The 17,936-nt window shown below is 43.0% G+C and overlaps 1 protein-coding gene across 3 annotated transcripts in view; it reads right to left on the bottom strand.

Annotated features, from left to right (window-relative positions):
- The window catches only part of LOC100494929 (ephrin type-A receptor 3), a 145,686-nt gene extending 128,330 nt beyond the window's left edge, over positions 1-17,356 (bottom strand). For 2 of the 3 annotated variants that reach the window (XM_004917767.3, XM_012971375.3), the window contains exon 1: positions 17,146-17,356. In XM_004917767.3, the coding sequence (XP_004917824.1) occupies positions 17,146-17,233 (88 nt within the window). In that variant the 5' untranslated portion in view covers positions 17,234-17,356. The remainder of the gene's footprint in view (positions 1-17,145) is intronic. The other variant, XM_002939924.4, reaches the window with a different exon arrangement.
- Positions 17,357-17,936: the final 580 nt, after the last annotated feature.

Genomic DNA, 17,936 nt, shown 5'->3' with positions numbered 1-17,936 from the left:
TCCTGGCCAATAGGATTGCAGAGAGTTGGCGCCAAGAGGGCCTAGGAAGACTCGCAAGAAAGAGGCGGGCCAGGGGGTGGCGTGTAGTTGACGTGTAAAGTGACCGCCCCGTGAGGGACTGCGGCCAATAAGAGACAATTGAAAGTGCGCCAAGAGCTGAGCAGGGGCGTGACAATGAGCGTCGACGTCATGGCAGCCATCTTGGGAAATTCCCAGACAGCATCTAGTGAGAGACGCGTGTGGGACTGGCTGCTACACTACTTCCCAGCTATGTCTGCAAAGAGTGCAAGTGGTAGCGCGGGCCTAGAGTCCCTACCTGAACCACAGTTTGCCTATGATGAGGGGTTCCGGTATGTGTGGCTGGGCCTGTTTGCCGAAAAGATCACTCCCCAGGGTGACCCAACTATGGTACCGCTGTGTGGGGAATGCGGAGCAGAGGCATACCTAGCCCTCCACCGGCCCAAGGGGCGATGCGCGCAGTGCGGCTACCAATGCTGGCGTGGCCCACTGAGGGATGAAGTGATGAGCACAGGGCATGGAGTCATCATGGCTCTGATGGCAAAACTGAACGCGGGTAAACTGGCGACCGCGCAACAGAGAGTGGCAGCGGAGTGTGTCAGTGCCCAAGAGGCGGCTATCCCAGCACTAGAGGAGCAGCCTGAGGAGGCGGCAGCACCTGCGCCACAGGTTGGCGAATGCTGCGCCATTGATGAAACTGTGAGTGGGGAGCCCCAGGGGGTGACGGTTAAGGGAGAGAGCCCAGGGGAGGTTTCAGCACCTATATCTCCCGCATCTTCCCTAGAGAAACCCGCGCTGCCCATAGAGGGGGTCCCACTACCAAGCAATCCCCAAGGGGAGAGTGACTGTGCTAAAGAGGTGGCCGAGGCTGCCATGCTCCCATACATAGAGGTGAGGGCTGAAGAGATATCAGCGCCCCCTTCATACAGCCAGGTCCTGAGGGAGGGAAGCCTTGCTGAGGCAAGAGCCCCTGGGTCTGCCACAAGTAGTACTCCTGGTGGGGAGGAAGACTTGAGGGAAGCTGAGGAGGATGAGTACAGTCCTGCCTTATTCAAATTACCAGACCTCTTCTATGCTCCTAGAAAGATTCCCAAGGAGGAAGAGAAAGAGTTCTGGGTGCTGCCAGGGAAGGCAGATCCAGATATTTTCTGCAGGGTGTCTCGAATTCAAAGAGTCATCAATTATAAGATCTTTAGACTGTGGGGGTATTTTATGCCTTACGCACCAATATGGGTGTATGAAAAGATGGAAGAGATGCTGGATGAGTGGGTAGTGAATGAGATATCCACCAAGGAAAAGAGGATAGGTCATGCCTTAACCCATCCTAACCAGAGCAAAAAGATGGCTGCGTGGAGGTTTGTCCGGGCCATAGAAAAAGAGTGGTGGTGGGGCCGCACAGTGCTGCGTCACACAGTCCACAGTTGTGGCAGGAAAAGTCCGGAGCCAAAGCAGTTTTATTTGGAGGTGACTCTGCCAAATGGGAAGTCGGTAAGGAAACCTCATCCCAACTATTATGCTCCCTATGAGGACATAAAAATCCGGTTCAGTCACATGGTGTGAGCAATGCCCCGGAGGCAAAAAGTTAGCCGCAGGAGGGGATTCTTCAGTTCAGGAGGCAGTACCAATGTTGGGTACCCTTCTCAAGGAGAGACTCACTTTCTCAAGTACAGAGACTGTTGGTGGCTAAAGAGAGAGAGCCAAGACCGCAGCCAACCGGCTGGTTGGGAGTGAGGAGTCTGCAGTTTATCCCAGAGTGGGAAAGTTTTAAGTTAGCCCAGGAGGGCTCTTTGTGCTAAAAGTGCCACCGGCTGGTGGAGGAGAGCCCAAGGTGGGAGCACCTTGGGACCTGGACTCCCTCAAGGTGGAGGGGAGGGCCAGGAAAAAGTTTGCCTTTATTTTCTTTGATGTAAAATAAAGAAATGTGTTTTGATTTTTGGGCATATAAATTGTCCTTTCTTTCCTTTTGAGTGTGAAATGTCTAAGGGACAGAGACTCTTGTGGGGACTTTCACAAAGACTTGGAGGGTGGGGATTTTGTTTTCTCTCACTTTTCCTTTCCAGTTCATCCATTGTACCCTGGCAGTCTCCTGGAGGAGCTGTGAAGCGTGATGTTAACAACATGGTAAATGTATTGTATTTGGTAGAATGTGTGTCAGCCAGGAGGTGACAATTTTCTTGTAGGGGGAGAATGTAGGGGTTTACCAAAAATGGGCCCTTAGGACAGGAACCCCTAGGACAGGCCACAGGGTGGTGCTGGGAAACAGGGACACTGGGATGACTGGGTTGTTAAACAGTTAACCGGGTGTATACCTGCAGTTCGGGATTTGGCCACAGGGTGGTGCATAGGCCCATATAAGGGGATGCAGCCATGTGCTGAGGGTCAGACATTTTAGCCCAGGGGCTGCTCAGGTAGTGTGCTCCCCTGGCACAGTTTAGATAGTAGTTCTATAATAGGTCGCTCTAGGAGTGATATGTAGGACACCAGGAGTTTAGAATGGGCGGACATTGCCCCTCCAGGAGTGGAAGTGAGGTTAAGACCTCCCGGCATTACATCAGCCGGAGTGCAGGGCCATAAGTGGTTAGGTAGGTGGACAAGGTCACCGCTAGCCCAGGAGGCTGTATCTGAGGGGGCTTAGGCGTGAGTACCGGGGTGGGCTGCCTGTGGTGATGCTGCCTAGCGCGAGTACCGGGAAGGGCCCCAAGAGGGGGTGCCTTCTGGCGTGAGTACCGGGGAGATCACCTAGAAGGGGACACTTGGCGCGAGTACCGTGAGTTGCCCAACAGGAGAAAGCTCTCAATGAGTAGTGAGGAGAAAAAGCCCTGCATGCTGTGTGAATAATATGTTTGCCACTCCTGGAGAGGTCCTGCCCTAATAAACCAATTCAATCTTCTACATCATATCAATTGTGTATCTGACTGTTTCCTGCACAAGGATCACCTACCTGCCGGTAAGCTACTACCCCAGGGAGGGGCAAGGTACTGGGGGCTGTGTGTGGATCCCAAGCAGAGGTACTAGAGACTGTTAAGTTCCCAGGGGGTGGATTATAATTCCACAACACCATCCCTGGGTGGAGGCACGCCTTTAAGGGAGAAATCCTTATTAACCCCCATAGTAAGCGGGGGCTCAGGACTCCTGTAGCGCCAAGAATAAGTAATCAGCAGGTAGCAGCACAGAAATCCTTCTAAAGTGGGCTACAATTAGATATTATATTGTAGCCAGAAAAACTTTCAGTGAATAAAGAGAAAGTGTCAGCTGTGGAAAAGTTTAAATCATGGCACTGCAAGTATATAAAGGTATCAGTGCATATCAGAGGCCTTTGCACGTGATACATTTGGCCTTATTCCTCTTCAGCTGTTGGGCAGATGCTGGATACTGAATAGTTTAGCTGGTACTCAGCTCAGGCAGACAATGACTGACAAAGCCATGAATACCATCAGTATCTATGAAATGGCAACTAAGAGCCAGACAGAATGATGGATTTAGTATGATATCCCTTTTATACCAATATAGAGTCAACACCGGGTATAGGCTCCAGCCCAGTGAGCAAGATCTGGCTGAAGTTGTCAAGTTAGTCATATTCCACAGTTATTTTTTTTTCCCTAGAAAAGTGCTATGTTGACAGTGTAAAGGTCTTTAGTTGTAATTTTTACACAAGTTGCTATGTTTTTCCCCCCCAGTTCCAACATAGTTGCAGATGCACATGGATCTGCACTCTGCTCAATTGGGTGCACCGTGCTGGCTGGGACTGGGCTGGGGGGACACCGGGAAAACACCCAGTGGGCCCCGCTGGCCCAGACCCGATCCCCACAAGTGCTCCTCACCTCCCTTCTAATATGCGCACTCAAGGGGAGGATCAGGGGTGGGTGGGGGCCCCTAGGCCCCTGCACACCCCGGTCTGACCCTGGTACTGTGTAAGAATGTGTGCAATTGCAGTGAAGATTGCATAATTTCTGGCTCTTGCTGTTAAAATGACAGCTGTGCTTGATTCTTTAGGTTGCAGTGTGCAGTACCTATTGATGAAGCCTGCAGCGGGAACCCTGGAATTACAGAATGGTGGTAGCTCCAGGGTCCCCTGCATCAATAGGAAACTTGCACACAATAGAGTCCTGTATGGGTTCCTTCCCCTAGGAGTCCCACTCCTTGGAAATTACATCTGTATTTTGGGGTGGCATAGCGCAGCAATTAGAAGTTACAGTATGTCACTATTAGGCAAGAGAGAAGAGAGCTGCTGGAGAGATCAAGGTTTGGTGTTTAAGTAGTATAGCTGCCTGCCAGCTTCCCTACTACCTCTGCTGGGCACCTGTGGGCCTCTTGTACGGTCAGCACATAAGGGCTTTTCTGCCTGAATCCTAGCTGCCTTTTGGGCACTTAGTGAAAACCTGACCCCCCTGCAGAACCCCATAAGACAAACTGGACAGGTGGAATGATGTTTGCTGCACATACTGTATGTGCAAGTGCAAAGATAGTGTTTAGGCATAAGTATGTCAGTACGCATAATAACTGTATCCATAAGTGTCCATAATTGCAGACCAATCTCAATCTCAAAAGACTAGTTTGTTGCAGTGTGCATATATTTTCTAGATACTTACATAGTTGGAGAGTTTTCTAACTAAAAACTGCAGTTTTAGTGCAAAAAAATGCTAATTGGGAAAAAAAAAGAAATACAAACATTAGTAAATGCCCCCCATAATGTTTGGACCATGTCTCTATTCTTTGCCTTCTCTCCTCTCTTGCCCCTATTCTATCTAATTTCTGTCCCCCTTTAATAAACCCTGTGTGTTTTTTTATGATTATGTTGCTTTCCTATTTGGCTTTCTAATTTATATATCTGCCGTTTGTTGCTATTTTCTATAATATCCTGAATAAGAAAGGTCATATCATATATTATCTCCCTCTTCATATCATTTCTTTTATTCAATCGCCCTTACCCCTTCAATTTTTCATACAACACCAACCCATATACAGTACTCTCAGTAACCAACGCATATTTCATATTTGAATGTATAGATCTCTGAATAAATGTTTTATGAACTGACTTTAATACAATTACCGTGAGTGATGGGAGTAACAGCAGAAATGATCTCTTTACTGACATCATGTCTCGCTAGAGAGAATTAACTCAGAGATGTACAAGGAATACTGTATGAGTGACTCCTAGTTATATCTGGGCCTTGTGGTTATGGATCTGAATCATGGAACTGGTGGTACAAACTACAGTATGTTCTTCACCTTGTATTTTCATGTACTAGAGAGTGCTGTACATAACTTCTGCATAGGCTAGCTGTAAGTACAGTGTCCCCATGTCTTTTGGGAAAGTCTATTTTTCCATACAAATGTATTTAATGAGTTGATTACGCCCTGTTGCTCACTATTCTACAAAAAAATAGTTTTTAGGAGGGCATGAGTTAATGAGTTGTACTAACTCCCGTAGGGGCCCTTAGGAAATATCAGCCTGAAGCCAGTTCATCTGCACGTCAGAGCCAGCTCATGCTAAATTCCCATTAGTCGTAATATTCCCCACGGGGAGAGGCATCCACCTCCGATGGAGGAAAGACCTGTGACGGGAATATAGTGTATAGCAACCAGAAGGCATGTTCATTTACCCATTCCTAGAGGGGATAACCCCTACCGTAATGCAGTGTTGGCTGGATATGGAACATATTAACACATAACATCAGTTTTTATTTGTATGCTTCAATATCAATAATCTGCTTGGATGCAGCCTTATTTATGTTGCCAGTTTTGGCTTCCTTTGGGGTTATACCTCTTTTACCAAAAACCAAAGAAATATTATAGTCTTTAATTTATCTAAAAAAAGGGCATTGTTAAGGGCAACAAGGCTTAATCAGGACTAATAATTGCAACGTATGCGAGAAAGGGAATAAAAACTAGGCAAAGCAGTTGTGGGCAGGCTTTTGCTTTCATAAGGACATCTAGCAGTAGATCCTAAAACAAGGGAATAGAAAAGCTTGACAAAAGGTGGAAAATTATTTTTAGCTATAGATACACCATGGCAGATTGAGTCCAGAGGATCAAGTCATATAAACTTACAATTTACAATGTTGATCAGTAGCTACCCAAATCTGTCTCAGATTTTTTTTTCCGTAGAAAATCCCATGCTGCCCCAGTTTTCTCTCAGTTCCCAAAAGACTGGAAGTCCCCTGTCCCAAAACACAGTGCTCTGCGTTCAGCAGTCTGTAATCAGCTCTTTTGTCTAGTTGACTCTTTCACAGCCACATTCAGCTGATTCTGTTGTCTGCAAGTATTCTCCCAGGTAATATATACAGAAATTCATCTGAGTAAATGTCTGGCCTACACACTCAGGCATACACATACAAAAGTATTATTATTCTTATAGGATGTCTTTACTCAGATACACGTAACATCATCATCACTTTAACCTCACTCAAGTCCCCAACCGATACAATGAGAAATACATAACACATAGGGGCACATTTACTTACTCAGGAACGGGCCGAATGCGTCCGATTGCGTTTTTTTCATAATGATCGGTATTTGGCGATTTTTCGGAAAATTGTCGTGACTTTTTCGTTGCCATTCCGAATGTTGCGCAAAATCTGCCGATTTTTTCGTAGCGTTACTACTTGCACGAAAAGTCGCGATTTTTTCATAGCCTTCGTGCCGAGTACGAAAGATTCGGATTCATTCAAGCTTCAGTATGGTGACTTTCCTTGGGCCAGGTTGGAGCTGCAGAGTGCCATTGAGCCCTATGGGAGACTTTCCTTGGGCCGGGTTGGAGCTGCAGAGTGCCATTGAGCCCTATGGGAGACTTTCCTTGGGCCAGGTTGGAGCTGCAGAGTGCCATTGAGCCCTATGGGAGACTTTCCTTGGGCCGGGTTGGAGCTGCAGAGTGCCATTGAGCCCTATGGGAGACTTTCCTTGGGCCGGGTTGGAGCTGCAGAGTGCCATTGAGCCCTATGGGAGGCTTTCCTTGGGCCAGGTTGGAGCTGCAGAGTGCCATTGAGCCCTATGGGAGGCTTTCCTTGGGCCAGGTTGGAGCTGCAGAGTGCCATTGAGCCCTATGGGAGACTTTCCTTGGGCCAGGTTGGAGCTGCAGAGTGCCATTGAGCCCTATGGGAGACTTTCCTTGGGCCAGGTTGGAGCTGCAGAGTGCCATTGAGCCCTATGGGAGGCTTTCCTTGGGCCAGGTTGGAGCTGCAGAGTGCCATTGAGCCCTATGGGAGACTTTCCTTGGGCCGGGTTGGAGCTGCAGAGTGCCATTGAGCCCTATGGGAGGCTTTCCTTGGGCCAGGTTGGAGCTGCAGAGTGCCATTGAGCCCTATGGGAGACTTTCCTTGGGCCGGGTTGGAGCTGCAGGGTGCCATCATGCTAAGTCTGAAAGTTTCGCCCGCCGCTTACGAGCGCTCAATACGAAAAAGTCGCGACAAAATACGAGCGCATCGTAATGGCTACGAAAAACTTGCGTTTTTTCACGCAAATCGTATTGGTAACGAAAAAGTCGCTGCAATTTCCGAAAAGTCATAAAGGCGCCGAAAAAATCGCAAAAAAATATGAAAAAGTCGCAAAATGTTTGTTTTCCAATCTGAATTTTTCCAATTCGGATTCGGATTCGTGGGTTAGTAAATGTGCCCCAAAGTCCACAAGTGTAATTATACTGAGAATGTGCACAACATGCTTCCCGTGTATGGAACAATAGGAACATTTTACTGTAGGCTGCTTGGTTCTCACTATATTTCTGGGTAGTGTTACAGCAATACAGTATATGATGCAGAACAATGTATAATACTGCCACCAAATGAAAAATGACAAATAACTGGAAATAATTCAATTGCAATTGCCAGTATTCTTTCACTGTTTCATATCCATTTGAATACTAATGAAGGATAAAAAGACTTCTGACAATCATCACTTTAATATGCAAACTCATAAAGTCAAATTACATCTGCTTTTTGAATGGAAGAAAAAAAATAAATAGCACATTGAGCTAATGTGTCAGATAGTACCCAGATAACAAATGTGATCATGTTTACCAAAGAGGCATAAATACAGCATAAGAACTGAACAATAGTTGCTAATGGCTGAAGGTTAGAGACAAAGGAAAGGCACTAGTGATAAGCGAACTTATGGCATTCTGGCAAAAATTACACAAACCCACAGAAAAGTTTGCAAATCTGAGAAGTTTCACTGAAATGCATTCAAGTCAATGGGAAGGTGAAATTAAATTTTAGTTAAGGCATTTTTAGCTCTGTAGTAGCATATACATAGATCTACTTTGTTAGAGAAGCTCCTTTTCAATATGTTACCACTGTTCCACATAGGAAAAAAGCCACGTTACCAATTTCTTTTAGGGTGAAGACACACGGAGCTACTAGTAGCAGCTACTAAAGTAGACAATGCTGATCATTTACTGGTAATTGTCTCTATGTGTGTTTTAGCAGAGGCAATTCTCAGTATTGTCAGTAGCCATGAAAAAGTAGCTGCTACTAATAGCTCCGTGTGTCTTCACCCTTAAACATAGTGCCCAGCCAGCTTCTTTGATAAACAGGACAATGTGGATGGCAAGGGGCGAATAACACTGACTGTGTTTTTTGTTTTTGGCACAACAGTCCGCTTTTTTTTCCCACACCAAAACAAACTACATGGCAAAATTCTAGAGGCGATTTGAGGAAAACCTTTGCTGGTGGCAAAATCTCACATTTTGTCACAAACCTGTACCAGGTAAATAATTGTTCTCATCCGTAAAAGGTACTAAATACTGAAATACAGCCTAAAATATCCATAGAGTGGAACCGTCACCTCTTGCTTCCACCAAAACATTATTTTGGGATCATGTAACTTGTATTGTAGGTATGTTATATTATATTTAGCTGACCCAGTGCTTTCTATTGTACAAATAATTCATCAATATGTACTCATAATGCAAAATTGTAACATGACTACTGTCACAAACCTCAAGCTATCATTTGCTATGATAAATCCATTCATTAGATGTAAAGAATACTGAACATTTAGGGCTGTGACAGACGGGGAGATTAGTCACCCGCGACAAATCCCCCTTGACGCGGGCGATTAATCTCCCCGAAATGCCATCCCACCGGCTAGAATGTAAATCGCCGGTGGGATGGCATACGCAGCGCGGCGATTTGCCGAAATCTCCGAAGTTGCCTTGAGAGGTGTGTGCGATCCCACCGGCGATTTACATTCTAGCTGGTGGGATGGCATTTCGCGCGGCGAATAATCTCCCCGTCTGCCACGGCCCTTAGGGGAAAATGCTGGTGACTGCACAGTTATCTATTAACTTCATCCTACAATAAAATCCTTCCTTAAGGAATGTTGGTCCAGTATACTATATATATATATATATATGTGGCATCAGAGGTTGACTTTTATAAGTTAAACCTACCAATATTCCATTAAATCATTAAATACCTATGCCCTCGCTCAGCTCCAGGTATCCTGCCTTATACAAATGAAGACATTACAGTTCATGAGATTTGTAGACCTCCATTTGCTAGTGATAATGAGTTAGGCAATAGCAGCAGTTTCTAGCTATCATTTATAATTTCATTATCAGCAGTTTCTAGCTATCATTTATAATTTCATTATCAAGAACTCGTGGACACATCATGGATGCATGAGTGGTTTTTCCAAAACTGCAGTTTATGTACAGTAGGAACATCTTCATGCTATGACTTTAAAGGAAACCACCTTGGCCTTATCTTTTTTATAAGGGGAGTGGCGTAACAGTAATTCAGTTCAAAAAGGGGCCTAATTCCTTATTATGTAATTTCACTTTCCCATCATTGTTTCCTAGCTTTTTGCAGTTCTTGTTAATGTGATAATGATCAAAGTGCTTTCTAGGTGAATATCCAACACAGTGCAAATACTTTCTTTGCTTTACATTAGCCTGGTTTTGGGCAAAGGTTGCCATGTCCTTCCATTCTCCTAATGGTTTATGCTTGTTCATTCTATAATATACAGTATCTCAGTGACGTGCAGCTTGTGATGCATGGTATAGTCATTCCATTCCACATTTGCTATAAAGAGGATCCCATAGGTTCACTCACATATTAAAGTAATTGCAGTAACTAATGGTTAAAGAGGCTGTTCAGTCGTAGAACACTGACAACTGGGCATTGAGCACACAGACTGCAATCACTGTGCTTTTTATAATCAGTATATACCTCCCATGAGGCCTCAGGTCCCTGCAATTAGAGGCCGCCAGTGGTTACTAATTTGTCTCAGCAGCTGATAACAGAGAGAGGTTGCCACAGACTGAGCATGTGATGGAAAAACCCATTCCACTTGTTCACAACACTACATGCTCAGAGGGGACACATTTTGTGTTTTCACATTAGGTTAACGTCAAACAGGGAGAGCATTTACAGTGATCAAAGCCCAGCCCTCTTTGTCTATATGTAAAAGAGCAACTTCAAATCATGGGGCTAGCTTTAAGGGTTTCCATGAAAATTGAATAATCTCAAGGATATCAACGGCTTAGAAGGATCAATGGAAAAAAAAATTCTACTCTAAAGCTGGCCATACACGTGGCGATCTCACGATGTTTCGTACGACCGTCGGTCGCACGAAACATCGTAAGATCCGCCACACACCATTCAGGGCTGAATCGGCAGGTAAGGAGGTAGAAACAATAGGATTTCTACCTCCTTCTGCCGATTCAGCTCTGAAGGGAGAATTTTGGTCAGGCGCCTTCTATGGCACCCGATCAAAATTTTCTAACCTGGCCGATCGGCGAGTCGACCGATATCAGCAGCTTCCTGCGATATCGGTCGGCTCCCTGACATGCCATACACGCACCGATTATCGTACGAAACGAGGTTTCGTACGATAATATCGGTGCGTGTATGGCCACCTTTACCCCACTGCTAACTTTGTGTAATATTAATAATGACTGGACAAATAAGGTTCATTTACTATGTATGGGGCGATGTGCCAAGTGTAAAAAAAGGGCCATGTTAGTTGCTCTGTATATTGCCTGTAGATTGCTCCGTACGGTGCAGCAGTAAGAAGGCTGGTGGTTGGCTGTACAAGGATGTACCCCACAAAGGCGCAGGAGAACCCTGTAATTTTATGTCCCTTAGTGCTTTTGCCTTTGCACCTGTTGTAATGGTAAATGTGCTCTTAATATTAGAAAAAACAGCGGTGGTGATGGTATGTGCATCTGAGTTTATAGGTATTAAAATACAATATATATTACATACAGATATATTTATTAGTGAGAGAGAGACTTGATGTGATTTGAGAAGAATTTTGTGCTGACACTTGGAACTTATGTGTTATTTATTTGACCATCCCATGTATCAGTGCTTTAATAATTAACCCTACACAGACTCTCCGATGAAAAGTAAAGGCAAACAGATCCCAGTGTGAGCATTAGCCACTGGCAAACTGCTGTGTGAGTGTAGCCTTACCCTTCCATAGACCCTCCTGCTGATAAAGAAAGGAGGCATTGCCAAGTGCTTTGCTGCCCTTATTGTTTGACACATGAAGAAGTAGTTTTTAAATGAAATGCCTATATGGCCACCATATCATTCATTTAACAAGGGTGGGCACCATGTCTGCAAGATACATTTTTATGTGTATAATGCATGGATACCCCGTAGCTGTTTTACTCTAGGGTCTCTCAGTCCAACACCCTAGACACTAGTAATCTTCTCCAGCATCCCAAACACCCTGCAAGTCTTTTCTTGCCCCTCCCTCGGCATTCTTCAGATCATTTCACAGCCATTGATCAATACTGTAAAGCTGTATAAAGCTAGAGACTGCATTACAGATGGCAGCCAGGCAGAGACGAGACCTTTCAACAACTGAGTGAACATCAATTGCTAGAACTCTATAGTTATTGATAGGAGATAATAACAAGGCGTCCCTGTCAGACAAGGCCTAGAACAGAAATAACCTGCATTATGGCTTTCACTTCTGTTTGTTGTGTCTGGACTTAATTTTCACCTTACACCCTATTTACTTAGCAAGGTACCCAGCTTTGTTACCTCAACAGAGAGGTCAGCCTGCATGCTTGAACCAAATCCTCATATTTTATGCCAGATTTTTATCTACCATTTTCAACCCAGACTGCTGTTTTTACAGAAAATTAAGCATTGTTGTAGCCACTCAACAGTCCCTGTGCCAGGAGAGCTTACAATCAAATACATTCAAATAACCCACAATTCATCAGGAGACAAGTAATCAACCTGTATGTTTTGAAAGTGTGAAAGAAAGATGGGGTCATTAGGGGGAAACTCACACGCAAATGATTACTACATACAATACATGATTTCTGTAGAATGTTCCCTAGTCGGAAAAACAAAGTCAATAATCCATCGTCACAAAGCAGCACTATCCATTACTGTTCCACCATGCTATGAACTCTTCATTGGTAGGGGTGAATTACAAACTTAAAAACAAAGAGAGTATTGATTAATTGCTGTGAATTCGTCTCAAGAATGTCAAGGGAGAGAAGGGCAAGAAAAGACTAGTAGGGTGTGTGGGATGCTGGAGAGGAGAACTAGCGTCTGTGGTGTTGAAGTGAGAGACCATGGTCCATTCTTAACATTGGTTTCCATATGAAATTTTTAATGGATTAATACAGTCAGTACAAATGTTGAATCACATGCTACATAAACTCCTAAGGATTAGAATGCTCCCTCCCATATGCTCATAAGTATTAGTAGTCAAAAGGCTGCCCCACAATAAATAGGATTTGGCCATTAAGAATACTGAAGTATTATTTGGTTACTCTATCTCCAATCAGCCCACAGACTTACTCTAGACCTGGTCTCAACATCTAGGCGATCAACCCACTAACTAACAACCCACTAAGCAATGCAATGGATATAAATGTGTCTAGGACAGGGCATTTATCATAATGCAGTGAATATTTCTCAAATATAGAAACCATAAAAAAGTGTATAAAATGTTCATAAAGTTTATATATTCAAATAATGTGAAGAACTACTGGTTTGTATCCATTCTTAATAACTACTATTCCTTTCTTAGATCTTTGGATTAGTGGATCTTAAATCAGTGGTTTATTAATGTGCCTCTACTTTATTTACATCTTTCCTGAATTTCATACATGCTTTTGTGTATGTCTGGAATGGTATGTATTTTGTTTATTTTCTGTTTGTCCTGTGTATCAGTGAATATATGTGAATTTGGTAATACTGGGGGTTAGTAGATATGGATAGCAATAGCAATAGCAATCCCTGTAGAATTGCATCACATGCCCCTAGGACCATACCTTACAGTTAATAAAGTATTCTGCAGCCCAGCATATGTTGCACAGACATTAGGAGGAAATATACGACCAAGAGCATTTGCCAGTGAATAGCTACCAGCAGCCCCACAGTCATATACAATATATTTATTAGCATACTTACATCTCACATATATGCAGTAAATCCCAGATTTCTTATACTCTATCTGCACATTATAGTTTATGGATATTATTATCACTATCACTTATTTATAAACTTATTTGTAAACACCAACATATTCTGAAGTTCTCTGCCATAAAAGTAGGGTGCATAATACTTAACATAAATAGTCTGAATCCATACCTATATACTGGGTGTGAAATGGTCCTTGTTCATTTAATCACAAGTGTTTAGTAAATAGAATTTAATGCACATTGGGGTACACTATGGATCCAATTCCTCACTGACAGGGCACAGCCTTTAGGGGGCATATTGTGTGTGTGTAAAGGCAACACTATCAGTATAAAAGGTCCAAAGACTGGTTTCCATGTAATATTTGAATTATCCCTAAGGCGTATGGTTCAGTTCAGGGTATACACATCTTTGCACAGCCTGTGTCTGACCTTGACCACCATAACTGAGAAACATAAATACCATTCTAAAATTGCAGTTTGCGTTTCTGCTCAGCGGAGAGAAAATGGAAAACAGCAAAGGAAACAGGAGTGGCTGCAATAAGAAAATACAGTGGGGGTTGCTCCATCTATTGATCTATTGCATTGCATACTACATCTGTGAAGATGGAGAGACTTACAGAACATGCCTGGAAAAGGTCACTGAGGTCCCTCAATCCGCCTTAGATTACTATCCTTCCCTTTAGAAGCATGTGCTAGAGAAAAATATATGGCAGGTTGGATAAAATCCAGTCCAGCAGTACGCACATATTTGCGGTATTGCTTTTTATAAATACTACATAGCAAAGATAAAATTAGTTGAAGACCAGCAATGCCATAAATTAAGTCCTTGACACAGCATAAAAGCAAGTGTTTTGCTTGGAGATACAAACTATAAAAAGGCTGTGGTACCGTGCTGTCCCTGAGTGCCAACTATTGGAGGGGGAGATATTTTACCCAGTGACTGTACCCTAGGTACTGGGTGGCTCTGTTCACTGTGCATTTCTGATAAGGGTTTCTTAATGGATTACACATTGTTCCTATGGGTCAGTGAGTTCTATCAAGGCTTACATTGGAGTCCAGAGCTCACTTAATCTTACACTGCATGTTTTTTATCCATTGTCCTAACGGATAGTTGATAGATAGATAGATAGATAGATAGATGATAGATAGATAGATAGATAGATAGATAGATAGATAGATAGATAGATAGATCAATAGATAACATAATGATGATGATATAAATAGATAGCTAGAAAGATAGCTAGATATATAGATGATATATGATTGATTAATTGACAGATAGATAGATGATAGACAGATGATCGATGATAGATAGATAGATAGATAGATAGATAATTGATTGACAGATAGATAGATAGATAACAGAATGATGATATCAATAGATAGATATCAATAGATAGATGGAAAGATGATGGATAGATAGATAGATAGATAGATAGATAGATGATAGATAAAATCTGATTTATTTATTTTTTTTTGTAATGCATGCATTTCAGTTTTTATTGGCAAACAATTCATGCACAAGACCTGTGGCCTGTTCACATATATAAAACTCACTCCACCAATACCCCTGGCACAGTAGGACAGGTATCAATAGTATCTCAATACACCCCCACAAAACTGCAGGTGATCTAGCATAATACAAAGCCAGCCCAGAGGCTGTGACACACAACTTACACTGCTATTTATTAAGTATTTTATGTTTGCATCCAAAAGAATGCACAAGGGCTGATTTAGTTCATAACAAGAGTTTTCATTGCCTTTTAACCTTGCCATAGTAATCCTTGTAGTGTAGAGAGAAATATTGCTTCCCCTAGCCTTATGCGCATCAAATATCAAAATCCCAAGAAATGTTGTGATAGAATCATGTAGCTTTACATCTATAAAAGAGACCACGTGCCTTTTAATGTCAAATATACATATTAAGAGCTAATGCAGCCTTAAATGCCTTGACTTTGGGGGACGTCTGTTGGCAGAGTAAGAGAATCGAAGCTCCGAGGAGCACAAACAGTAACTGCTTGTCTGACAGCCCCAAACATCAAAGCTGGAAGTGCCCTCATCTGCACTGATATCTGCCTCTCTCCCTGGCTCTCCCTCTCTCCCTGACTCTGTAGGCTGCCACAAATAGTACTTATAAATAATAAATTAAACAAGGGGACACTGCAACATTTCCTCTGTCTCTCTCTACTCTCTATATGGCACAGGCACATCTGCTTAATGCCCATGGACTTTAATAAGGGTGGGAGACCTTGTAGCTCAGGTAGGTAGATAGTTATCTAGTGAAATATATATATATATAGTATACATAGGTGTATTCATAAGCATGGGATAATTCAGAATACTTGGGGTTTTCCAGGTACAGTGACAGGTCATTTATTAGCTGAGGGCACTATACCTAATATCGTCTCTTAACCAACTGTTTGGACATTAATAAGGATTCATGCTGAGTTAACATAAATTAATACTGAAAATGGACGACATATTTGTACATAATAGATACTATCACAATTAATATATATACAGTATATATATATATTCATGACTATTTATACCATACTTATTCATACAAACACAATGAAGATGTAAATAATAAATGATAAAGATCAATAGATAGACAGATACATTTATTTAGTTGATTTAATTATTTTATATATATATATATATATATATGTGAGTCAGCAAGTGTTTGTGCATACTCTTTGAATAAGTAATTAGTGAATTTAGATCATTAGGTTCAAATAAAATATCAGCATTTTATGACCATATATATCCCAGTTCATGGATATACCCAGTGAATGTTGTATTAAGGTGCTGCCAGTAGCCATATACACACTGCTAATATACTGTAGAAGTGGCTGGATCTCATTTCGAGGAACATGAAATAAAATGCCCAGAAAGAAGTAAATCAGAGCTGCCCCTATCCCCAGGATGGCTGGTAAGGAGCAGAGATGAACTAAGAATCAATTGAAATCAATAAAACAGTCATGTTTATATCAGGGCTGCCGTGCTGGGAAACCTGCTGTGCCACAGAAAATGTACAAATATAACAGAGCAGTAATTTAATTCCGCGTTTGTAAATGAGGCTGGTCGGTCGGATGTCCTTTTTCCCATCTCCAGCTCTCACTCGAGCACATGGCAGGAATGTTTACTGAGACCTCACCTGGACCAACCCCAAGCTCCCGCACCTACAGAGACTGCAGCCCTACTGTTACCTGGCAAAGTGATAAGCAGCCCAACATGTGGAATAAAGTGGCTTCATCAGTGGCTTTCTGGCATTGCCCATTACCCTCAACACTGCCCACTGACTCTCCTCTACTTTGGTTCTTAGTGGGCTTTATGCAACCTGGCACAATATATTTATTAACTGAATACATAATAATTTTACTACTTTCCCTTTTCTTTGGATCTAGAAGACCAAACTCCAGGAGCACACCTATGTATTAAATGATAAGCATATCTACAGCATATTAAGCATCTCAGGGCATTCCTCCCCAGCCAACTTCTTTATGCTGTACAGTTCAGTGCTAAAAAGAAATCCATCTCAGGATAAAATCCTCAAAAGTAGCTCCCCATTACAGATGTATGAATCCCACATACACTACCAGATACATACTGTATATATGTGTGTATATAGACTGAACCCTGCCTGTACCAAAGATGTCTACAAACTGGTACCCTGACAAGTAATGATGCTATAGTTGGGTCAACACACAGTTTGCTCTTAGTTTACTTACCTTCATTGGATGGGTAGGTCCTGAGAGCCTGGCTATTAAGTGAGAAGGCGAGAGTGAGCAGGGCAAGATAAATCCACCAGAAAGACATATCGAGGCTATGGGCAGAAAGAAGAAACTTACAGAGCTATAGAGAGAGCAGCGAGAGAGGGAGAGGGAGGGAGTGAGGTGGAATGAACCACACAGCAGCAAGGAGGACAGGCTTCAAAGCGCAGCTTGGATGGGAATTCTGTTCCCTTAACCCCTCCCTGTGTATTATCCTCCTATTGTATACAGGCTGCTTGTGTTTTACAGCTGAGCACAGCAGCAGCAGCATCGTGATGAATCCTTGAATGGAGCTTGTGCGCTGGGCATCATTACAAGCCAAAGAGCACTAATTAATTGGTGTAGGCAGCAGACCTCATCCAGCTCACCCCATTTTGCACATCTCCCCTTTGGCCTTTATATACTGCCTTTTGTTTCACAGGGTGTGTATAGTACAAAGGAAGGGCTGGTAGTGAGAGGTGTTGTTAATGCATGGTGCTGACTGTGCGTCTCAGAGTGTGTGGCGCTACGGAGTGATTCTGGTGGCACCATGTGTATCCCCCCATGGGGTATCTAGGGTCAATCTTTAGGGCAGGGCTTGGAGGCCCACTGGTCTCAGAGGGGATCTCTTTTGCAAAGATTTCCTTGAAAAAAGTGCAAGTTTCATTATTATTACAATGGGAGATAACAGATGTTTTTTATTTACTGTATATTGGAGGCATCCAGCCTGCAGCCTTCTATTGTGGTTGAACAGCAATTACAATCCACAG

The sequence above is a fragment of the Xenopus tropicalis genome, chromosome 5, assembly GCF_000004195.4.
Source record: "Xenopus tropicalis strain Nigerian chromosome 5, UCB_Xtro_10.0, whole genome shotgun sequence".
NCBI classification, from domain to species: Eukaryota; Metazoa; Chordata; class Amphibia; order Anura; family Pipidae; genus Xenopus; species Xenopus tropicalis.
The sequence above is the reverse complement of the archived record's forward strand: the minus strand, read 5'-3'. Positions and strand labels throughout refer to the sequence as shown.